General features: G+C 42.7%; 1 protein-coding gene across 1 annotated transcript; it reads right to left on the bottom strand.

Moving 5' to 3' along the window:
* On the bottom strand, nucleotides 1–10257 carry LOC109257539 (stromelysin-1-like). The gene is made up of 10 exons (XM_019433699.2): nucleotides 9898–10257; nucleotides 9028–9272; nucleotides 8788–8936; nucleotides 8557–8682; nucleotides 6947–7111; nucleotides 6613–6760; nucleotides 5165–5298; nucleotides 2193–2352; nucleotides 1362–1465; nucleotides 1–343 (listed from the first exon to the last, which is right to left on the bottom strand). The coding sequence occupies exons 1-10, from the start codon at nucleotides 10000–10002 to the stop codon at nucleotides 243–245; spliced, it is 1437 nt and encodes a 478-aa protein (XP_019289244.2). The 5' UTR covers nucleotides 10003–10257; the 3' UTR covers nucleotides 1–242.
* Nucleotides 10258–10829: the final 572 nt, after the last annotated feature.

The raw sequence follows: 10829 nt of genomic DNA, 5'->3' as shown, positions 1-10829 counted from the left end.
AAACACCCACGGAAATACGTTCTCTGACTAGTGCACATGGATGTATCCAACTTCTAGTCAATGTAATTCAACAGCAAGTGAAGTGGCCCAGATAAATGCTCCATGACACGTGAAAGTGCCTGCAAGGCTCCTCTTCTTTGGCCACTGCACACACAGGAAAAATTCATCCCTCTGACTTAAAATAAAATAGGTGAATAATTATTAGATTCATTTAAAATGAATCTATCTCTTTCACTTCTCACTTAACAATATAACCAGTTGTTACTCTTCAATACACGTGTCACCATCTTGGCATTCGGGTCAAACTCAAACTGTAACGGTCCTCTGAAGAAATGGAAAAATCCTGTAAGTATAGATGAGGAAAATGATGAGACATTCTTCAAATAAATCAATTTTGTAACATGCAAAGCTCAGAATGAGAGGGAACTAATAACGAACGGCATTTATTCAGTTGTTACTCTGCGCCAGCCACTGTGCTGAGTGCTTACACGCTTTATGTCTTCTCTCTTAACTAAAAAAGTGTGAGATGTCACGAATGGGGGTAAAAATGAGAACTAGGGAGGTTTTGCAATTTCTGCAAGGTAACATCTCTAATGAAAGGCGGAGAGAGAACTCCATCTCTTCTGACTTCAAAGCCAGGGCTCTAAAACATTGGATTGTACTGCCTCCATATTGACAATATTCTATGGTATTTTAAATACCCCACTTCCCCCTCTAGGTCCTAAAGTGCAGGTTGGGAGGTAACTGGACCCAGGAGAATCAGGTCAACAACACAAAGCACTGGAGGTCATTTCCTACTCTATGCACAAAGGTCAAGATACCTTAGCAATAAGATCACACGCCTCATGACTGTCGAGCCCCAGCATCTCCCTCCAAAATGCCTTCAGAACAAGCACACATGTCACCATCCCACCTAGCCAAGACCAGGAATTGAATTTTGTGTATTTTGAGCATAAGGGAAGACTACTATTTATTTACAAATGAATTACTCAATGTAGGCAACTACAGACTTCAACACAAGGCCACACAAGGCCCCCTGGGATGGGACGGGAGAGAGGAGAATGGCAGTCTGCCATCAGTAACCTGGCTCATACTTGCTTGTGTTTTTTTTACCAAATAGTGACCTGATGAATACTGACTACGGTGTGAGGAAGCACCCTTTCATTTTATGTGCAGGTATGAAACAGAGACTTGGAAAGTATCCAGGAAAAATAAATGTAAGCTAAAAGTTAAAATTTTCAAAAGTTTAGAGAATAAAGGGTATAAGACTGAATGATTTGAAGATTGACTCTCCACATCATTTTGATTCCGTAAAATGCCCCATAGTGTCCCCACTGGCGATGAAGTGGGTGCCTTCTTACCAAATTCCTGAAATACAGCATCAACCTTCGGCCCAACTCCTGGAAAGTCGTCAGCTATTAGTCTGGGGAAGCCTTGCTCCATGGACTGGCTATTTTCATCAAATCTGTACCAAGTGAAAGAAATACAGCCCAACATTGTTCAGAGGCCCCATTACATACGACAGTATGATATCAACATCAAGCAGAGGCCCCATTGCATACAACAGTAGGAAATAATGTTACTGCTCCAGTGTGGAATCCCAGATAATTCTCAGGTAGGGTAAAGAAGTGGTAAGCATTTTCAGGACTACAAAAATGTGCAACTTTCCTAGACCGTAAGCTTAGCACACAAACCAACGTTTACTCCAGAGGCAAGGATATCATGCTATTCCATCGGGGCTCCATTTGTATGTCTGAGGTCAAGTTTCTGAGCCTCAACACAGAGCCCAAGTGCCTTTCTGCCACAAATGCATGAGGACTGCATACATATAAGATGAGAAGTGAATTAATCATTTGGCTAAAAACAAACTCTGGTTATTTATCACACTTGCCCTGTAGATCATGTCTCTACAGCCTGATACACCTGGGCTTCCTATGGTGGCTTGCTGTCTGGACCTCAGGTGGCCTCTCGTGATGTCTTCTGCTGTCTGGATATATGACCCGGGGACCAGCCATTCTGAGAGCCCTATATTATATCTGAGAAGTGGGGTAACTCTAAGCCGTCTTCTTCATAATCAGGAAGTTGGAGGTTAGACCAAGTTAGAGGGTGGGACTGGAGGGAGGATATCCGTAAAGAAAGAACCTAACGTCCCTAACCAGGCTCCTTACAGAGTCATTCCAACCGCGTCTTACCGCCAGTATTTGTCCTCTACAAAGAAGTACGTTTTCTTCTTTTCCTCATCAGAAACAGCGGCATCTATTTTTCCCAAGGCTGGAGGAAAACCCAGGGTGTGGATGTCTTTTGGATAACCTGTTTGTACCTCAGTTCCTCTGATGGCCCAGAAGTGATTTCCTTTGAAAAAAGGAAGCCAAGAAATTTTAGTGAAACCTTGTGGTTTTAGAGAAGCTATTAGCACATTGTTGTGGGAAACAGGAAATTCTGGTTTTAGTTCCAACCACTAACCCAACGCCCAGGTGACAGTATTTAGCAAACATTCCCTGAATGAGTGAATGAGTAGTTAACTCTGGTCTCTGTCCTTTCTGGGTCTTATATTTATTATCTATAAATAATACAGTTGATTGCAGTTTGTAATTACAGTGACTCGTCCTGGTCATCTCTTAAAATTGCTGGTGACTCCTTGGTCTGAGTTTCTACCTAGGAACCCTCTTGTAACTGCACATCACAAAGTCAGGTACTTATTGGATACTTTTCTTGGGTCCCACATGGTCACTAGTCCAGACTGTGCTTCTTATGAATAGCCTAGGAGGCCACCCAAATGTGAGTGAATCGGGACACTGAATGCTCATCAGTCTCTCTGCTTTTACTTCATCACAACCCCTGCCATGCCCCGAATCCCTCCCTAACGTTATTGCCAGGGTAACTGACCTAAAACACAGTCTGTCGTGTGTCTGTCTTGCCTCACCCGAATGACCTGCACCTGTCTGGGCAGCTCCAGATGCACTCTTGCCTTTGTGTAGACTGTCCCTCCTCCTTGAAGGCCTTTCCACTCTACACACTCGGTACTTTTCCACACAACAAAGTTCTCCGTCAGCACTCATCCTGACCATCATCCCGTCCCAGGGTCTTTGCTGAGCCCTGGATGCAGGGCCAGCGCTGTCCCCCATGGCACCTGCGAGCTCCTCTCAATCCCAGCTCTTATCATTCCTAACGCGTTCGATTTCAGCCCTGCTGCCCTCTCCAGAATAGGAGCCTCTTTCGGGTTTGAACTACACTAAGAAGTACCCTGCCTGGCACATTGCAAGGATAAATAAGTGTCACATAAATTACCGGGTGAAAGCAACGCCTCAGAGTTAGAGAACATTTACAGTAGCCAATGCAACTTCAGGTGATTTCATTTTTTCCTCATAAAAGTGAGATTGTCAGAAATACCTGACTTTTAAAAATCCCCACAGAGTTTGATGTTTACAAACACTCCCAAATAACTCTGAAGCAAGGGGAAAAATTAAAAATGGAAAAAAATTTCTAAAAACTTAAAAATGAACACAATGAAACTACTACACATCAAAACTGGTAGGAATGGAACAAAAGTTGAGAAGACAGGGATATTTTTAGGCATAAATGTTTATACCAGGAAAGAAGAAAGGGCTGGGAGTACCAAACTGAAGTTATAAAAAACAGTAACAGAATACATTCAAAAACAGCAAAAACGTGGGCAATAGTGACGTGGACAGAAAATCAAAATGCAGAGAGGGGATGACACAGCTGAGAGTCCTCTGAGATGCCGAATGAAATTGTTAAGTATCCTGTTATCCGATGAGATGGGCGAAGAGAGAGGCACAAAGACCCAAGAGCAGGAAGGAGAAAGGCAACAGAACTTCAGCGATAAGTGAAATAACAAAATAATACTCAGAAAGCTTTATCCCAGTCGATTTGAAAATGGACAGAATGGACACATTCCTAGGAAGATACGTTAGCAGCGCTGACTCCAGAAGTTAAAGAACTCAAAGAGCATATTCACAGTGGAAGAGACTGAACCAGCAGGTGTAAAATCTGAGAAAGGGCCAGAGAGTCCTGGCCGCCTGTTAGTGTCAACACGCTGACACGGTGTTCTCTACTCCAGTTCCAGCATGTGGCCATCGTCCCCGGCTCGTCCTCCCTGGCTCGTCCTCCCTGGCTCGTCCTCCCTGGCTTGTCCTCCCTGGCTCATTCTCCTCCAGCTGTACCCTGGCTATTCTCGGCCTTTGCTTTCCCACGCAAGTTAGGGAACCGATTTGTCAAGTTCCATGAAAACTATTTTGGCATTTGAATGGAAAATATCTTGTATTTATAGATAAATTGATATTTTTACTACACTGTCTCTATGTTTCCTACATTACATTATTACTATTTCCCTGTTCATGAACGTGGGGTAGCTTCTATTATTTAGGTATCATTGAATTTTTTTTTTTTAAGCAGGCTTCATGCCCAGTGCATAGAGCCCAACGTGGGGCTTGAACTCATGACCCTGAGATCGAGACCTGAGCTGAGGGGCACCTGGGTGGCTCAGTTAAGCATCAGACTTTGGCTCAGGTGATGATCTCACTGTTCGTGGGTTCAAGCCCTGTGTTGGGCTCTGTGCTGACAGTTCAGAGCCTGCAGCCTGCTTCTAATTCTGTGTCTCCCTCTCTCTGCCCTTCCCCTGCTTGTGCTCTGTCTCTCTTTCTCAAAAATAAGTACACATTAAAAAAAATTTGGGGGAGCCTGGGTGGCTCAGCCAAAGTTAAGCATCTGACTTTGGTTCAGGTTATGATCTCACAATTTGTGAGTTTGAGCCCCACGTCGGGCTCTGTGCTGACAGCTTGGAGCCTGGAGCCTACTTCAGATTCTGTGTCTCCCTCTCTCTCTCTGACCCTCCCCCACTCACACTCTGTCTGTCTGTCTCTCTCAAAAATAAATAAACATTAAAAAAATTAAAAAGAAATTGTTTTAACAAAAAGACTTGACCTGAGATCAAGAATTTGGACACTCAGCCAGGTGCCCCAGTGTCATTGAATAATGGAAAGTAAAACTTAGAATGTTCTTATACACATCTTGTCTAAGTATTGGCACTAGGTCTTTGCAGTAATAAATCATATAAAATTTAACATAATGGAGAAAATTCACGTCAGTGAAATTTTGGCAAGAGAACTTTTCCAACAACTTAAAATTCTTATATCTTATTTGCCTTTAAACACAAAGACGGTATCCTTGTTATTAACTTCATAGGCAGCATCCAAGCCTGATGGGAGAGAGGGCCAAAATGTAGAAATCAAATGAAATTCAGGTTCAAGGTTCCAGCGAGATCTACGCCAAAAATATCTGGAAAACATAAAAATTAATTACAATTGTTTTTCTCCTTTCAGTGTATATATAAAAGAACATATTCTCTCTCTTTCCATCAATGACAACTCAGAAGTCTGTACTAGGCCATCTTCTTTCCTATGATCCAAGGTGATGAAATCCATGGTAATATAACTACTTAGCTCAGTGCCCATTGAAGGGAAGGAGAATTCTGCTCTACCTTCGGGTAGAATTAAATTTATGTGAGGCAGATTAACCAGAGAAAAAAAACCGAAGTTGTATTACGTGCATGTGGAGGCCCAATAATGAAATTGGGACCCAGAGAAGTGAGTGACGTAGGGAATTGTCATAGTTTCGAGACAAAGAAACCATAAATCTGTGAGGCATTGACAGAGCAAGGAGAACTGAACTGTGGGATCTTTAATTAGTGAGGAATCCTCAACGGACTTTGGGCTGGGGGAGCACATAGTAAAAAGTAGCAAGGGTTGTTTACCCAGCCTTCTTGGCTCTAAACGTCCCATCTCTGGGGATGAAGATGTGTCTTTACCGCTTGGTACAGAGACGGCACTTTTCCCCTGGAGATTTATTTCCTGCACAGGCTGTCTCTTAAGTAATTTTTATTTAATCGATAAGCTACACCACTCTAGAAGTCCATAAAATGGTATGTATATTATGCCCTCATTAGTATTTTTTTAAAAAGTAAGAAAAAACATACCCATTTATGTTTGTATGTGAATAGAATAGCTTTGTAAAGAGCCGAAGGAAGTTGTTAGCAGTGGTTGAACCTACGGGGAGAATAGGGACTACCTAGGTCAGAGACGGGAGAGAGATTTTGCTTTTCCTTCTGTGTTTTTTGGTGCTATGTTAATATTGTGCCAGAGACATATATCACTTTTTCTCAAATTAATCAATTTAAATAGTAGTATTTGTTAGCACAGGTCAAGGTACGGCTCGACTTCCAGAAGTAGAAGTTACCTGGTTTATGATAGTTAAATACACCAATACACCAATCATTCAGTTGTTCGCCTTACACACTGCATGTCCTGGGCCCGTTATAGGCCCCCAGGATCAAAGAGTGAACAACACAGAGAGAACCCCGTGCCTTCACCTGGCTTACATTCTAGTGACCCAGAATCATCCTTCGTACGTCTGTAAAAAAAAATGATCCAGGCTACTTTAAGGAGATGATAAAATGCAATAAGAACCAGATCTGAATGATTGTAAAGTGTAGAGGAAATATCTTATTTAAATATTTCTGTCAAGTTTCTGCTTTCCTTTCGAAGCATTGTACATTAAAAGAATAGATAGGGAAATAGAATCTTCTGGTCTGACCTGTCTTTAAAGAACAGGATTTCTCCCCTCAGAGAGCTGACGGCATCGAAGGACAAAGCAGGATCGCACGTGGCTGGTGTCCCAGGTTCTGGAGGCACAGATTCTGTGGGCACCACGGGGCCATCAGGGGATGACGTAGGGGGAGGTCCTAAAGGAAACAGACGTGGGGACCAAACATGAGGAGAAATGGGATGCTTCCGTCAATTTCTATGCTTTCCAAACACTCTCTGAGTGTGTTGAGACGGATTGCAAATGCTTTATGCAGCATTTTAAAGCTTTCCCCGAAGACCATGGCTGCAAAGCTCCAATGCCTCCTTTTTCCAGCATCACTCACCGTACAGGGACTGGATGCCGTTCACATCATCTTGGGCAAGGTGGAAGCGGGTCAGGTCTGTGCGTGGGTTGTAGACGGGATACATCAAAGCTGTGGGGTCGGCCGAGTGATGGAGACCCAGGGAATGGCCGAATTCATGAGCAGCAACGAGGAATAAGTTGGTTCCTATTTGAAAAACCATAAATGTTCAGAATTGAAAAGCTGTTCTGTGAACACATACGTATAAACACATGCCTGTGACTATCCTTGGGACCACGTGGTACTATTCTCCTTATTTGTGGATTCGTTCGTTGATTGGCATATTCCATACTTCATAGAAATTTAATTATTTTTCAAGGTTGACTTGAAGTCAATATAATAAGAGATGGTTTCACCATATTCCTCCTCCCCAGTTTTCTCTTCAGCCAGGAAAACCTGGTCATTTTGCCTAGACTGACAGTGATAAACATTGTTTCCAAAATAATTTTTTGGAGGTACCAAGACGACATGTCAATACAGATAACTCTTCATTGTCTCTACAAATACAAAGTTAGTTATTGTTCAAATTTAGTAACATGTGCCAGCTGTAACCTAAGTTCAAATTAATCACAGGGTATTCACCATGTTCCTCCACTCTTACACAAAACTAGTCATTTCCTGTGAGGACTTAATCTGACTTGTCCTTCCTCTTCTTCAAACATAATCACACAATTTTTGGTGGTTAACAAACGTCTTCTGTAGTCAGTGCCAATGGATAGGTACAATCTCTAGCTTAGAATAGAAATATGTCCAATAACAGCTTTCTGCAGCACAAACACAGCTGGCTTCAGCTTTTCTTTACCTTCTAAAAATTTTTATTGAAATTAATAGTAGAAATTATTTAAGCAAGTCTCCAAGCAATTATGCAGAAAAGAATGGTCGTTCCAATAAAGCAAGATCGTTGTTCGCGGCACGTGTGTACCCTCAGCAAAGATGCTCTTTGCATTTGCACCGAACATCCCGACCCACCTTGAAAATAACAGTTGTTCAACTGTGTGTTTCCAAACTTTAGAAGCCCCTCGAAAAAAAATGTAGTTAATTTTGGTCATTGTGTTTAAACTTAGTAAAGTCTTTCAGAATTAATTTAGAAAAAGAAAAGGCTCCTAATGTAAAGATAGTTATATGTTTCCTTAAAGAGATGACTTAACAATTTCCTTTATTTTCTGGCATTTTGCTGATCTTTTAAGAGAAAAGGAGGCAAATGGAAAGAAAAGAAGAAACCCCAGGGCACATTTTAGGTTGGAACCAATTCAGTGCAATTCCTTCTACCTTTGTCATTGCTAGTTAAAGAAATGAGAAGCATTTGTTAACATGCTGATCCTAAAAAAGCTCTATGGGACCCTGAGCTGTGGAAATAAGATTGAATGGTGCCTCCCATATTGTGCTTGTTGGGAGCAAGGAAGCAAACACAGACATTAGAAAATGTTCATCAATGATGATTGAAACACCAGTGCTTCTGGCTGTTAGCACTCAAACCATCACAAATTTTAGTTATTAGGATGTTACATTTACTGCTCATACTGAATGATCTAACTATTCTTGGATAGCGTTAGACGTTGTTCCTGAAACCATCCAGAGAACCTGGTGCCCACCTGATTTATCCTTCCTCCACAGCTCGTCATCATCAAAGTGAACATCTCCATCTAAACCAGGGCCAGGTGGATAGGCATGAGCCAAAACGTTTCCTGATCCATCAAAAGGGATAAAGTCTCCATGTTCTGGCAGAGGGAAAAAAAATAATGGTAATACAAGCGTTTAGAATTTCTTTATGCCCTTTTCCAGTAAGCGCCAGATAGATGATACATGTAATTTTTTTTTTTTACCTCTAACTGCAAAAAAGATCATTATGTCAGCCTCTCCTTCGGAAATCTTGGAGAAAGTAAGTGGCGTCACCTCCTCCCAGGCTTTCAGAGCCTTCTCAAAGGCAGAGTCAACAGCCTCTCTCGGCAAATCCAGTGTGTAATTCACAATCCTTTAAGAAAAAAATCGAAGACATTATTTTCCCCTGCGATGGTACTTGGTAAAATCGCAGTGTGACGTGAACACCTCTTTGGACCCGTTACCTGTAGGTGAGGTGAGTTTTCCTCCACTTCGGCAGGCCAGGGAAGGTGGTGAACTGGCCCACGTCGGGAACGCCGCACCGGGGCTTGCGTATCATCGCCAGAGTGTCAGGGTCCAGCTTCCCCGTCACCTCCAACCCGAGGAACTTCTGCATTTCTCGGACTTTTTTAACGACAGGTCCGCTGTGCCTTCTTCTGACAAACTGTGTCACATCCTTTGCGAGGTCGTAGTAGTTCTCCAGGTATTGCTAGTGGGATGTTAAACAACAAAAACTTCACTGCGTAATTTAAAAGATCAAACTGGCTTTATTGAACAGGTCATGAGTTAGTCAGCAACCCATCTAGGGAGTGTAAAGGACGTCGGTCCACCTAGAGCAAAGGAACGGTGTTAAAGGCAGGAAGGGGGCAGAAATATACAGTTACTCCACTCCTGGTTCAAGACTTAATGGGGATAAAATCTTTTGCCTAAACACGATGAGTAACAACATGAACAGTATTACCTGAAATTATTGGAAAGTCACAATGAGCATGTTCCTCGGCCCTAATTATTTCCACCAAAGAAATTCTAAAGCCAGAGAAGTTTCGAGCACTTCCCATTTGTTCCTCCCCTTAGCGCCAAAGCAGCCGCCAGTGTGTTCATACAACCTCGAGGAGCTCAGACTTCTAGTCCCTATTCCCTTCCTGCACCTCTCTTTCCTCTCTGCTCAAACGTAGGGACACCCACCTCTAGCACTCGAGGTGTCCGATGCTACCTTAGTCCAACACAGTGACTGACAATCAAACCAGCCTAGTTTGTGTTGCAAGACCAAGCAGGCAGCTTCCTTTTCCCTGGGGGACTGGCCAGTGGCTGCAGTGGCCGCCATCACGATGTACCTGGACAAGATCCATGCTCGGGTCCTTTTCCCTCGCTGCTCCATTCAGTGGATGAGCAGAGCAGACTGGCAGACAAAACAGCACAAGGATTGCAGGATGCTTCATAGCTCAGGAAAATATCTTGCCTATTGGCTTGGGTGTCTACCCTCCAGGGGCTGTCCCTTTCTAGGGTGATGGTGCTTATATCCGAAGAGCATGATTCATGCTCGTGTTGTTTTTATTTTATCTGAACATCAAGAATATTCTTAAAAATTTAATGTAAAGCTGATCTGGTCCACATCAGAATTTCCCTTCCCTTCAACTTTTCAACTTGGGTAATGTAATCGTGATTAATTTCCAAGAAATGGTAAAGGTGATTTGGTCTACATCAGAACTTCCCTTCCCTTCAACTTTTCAACTTGGGTAATGTAATCGTGATTAATTTCCAAGAAATGGTAAAGGTGATTTGGTCTACATCAGAACTTCCCTTCCCTTCAACTTTTCAACTTGGGTAATGTAATCGTGATTAATTTCCAAGAAATGGTAAAGGTGATTTGGTCTACATCAGAACTTCCCTTCCCTTCAACTTTTCAACTTGGGTAATGTAATCGTGATTAATTTTCAAGAAATGGTTTCTGTGTTTGGAAAGAGGAAAAATAAAGAACTGTTCACCTCTGTGTGTTTCCTGAGAAGTAGCTGAAAAGCCTAGTAACACATCATATGTAGAGACATTTGGAAGCAGTGACCTTTTCTTTTAAAAAGACTGTATTTTGGGGCGCCTGTGTGGCTCAGTCGGTTAAGCGGCCGACTTCCGCTCAGGTCATGATCTCACGGTCTGTGAGTTCGAGCCCCGCGTCGGGCTCTGGGCTGACAGCTCAGAGCCTGGAACCTGTTACAGATTCTGTGTCTCCCTCTCTCTCTCTGACCCTCCCCCGCTCATGCTCTGTCTCTCT

This window comes from Panthera pardus, unplaced genomic scaffold (genome assembly GCF_024362965.1).
Source record: "Panthera pardus isolate Hobbes unplaced genomic scaffold, ASM2436296v1 HiC_scaffold_12, whole genome shotgun sequence".
Taxonomy (NCBI): domain Eukaryota; kingdom Metazoa; phylum Chordata; class Mammalia; order Carnivora; family Felidae; genus Panthera; species Panthera pardus.
This window is presented reverse-complemented; position numbering and strand designations above follow the sequence as displayed.

Coding starts and splice junctions, on each gene's coding strand:
- LOC109257539 (XM_019433699.2), bottom strand. CDS start 10,002: ATGAAGCATCCTGCAATCCTTGTGCTGTTTTGTCTGCCAGTCTGCTCT. Junction 5,299..6,612: donor ATCCTGTTCTTTAAAGACAG/GTCAGACCAGAA, acceptor TATGTTTTCCAG/ATATTTTTGGCGTAGATCTC. Junction 344..1,361: donor TGCTGTATTTCAGGAATTTG/GTAAGAAGGCAC, acceptor CTATACTTACAG/GATTTTTCCATTTCTTCAGA.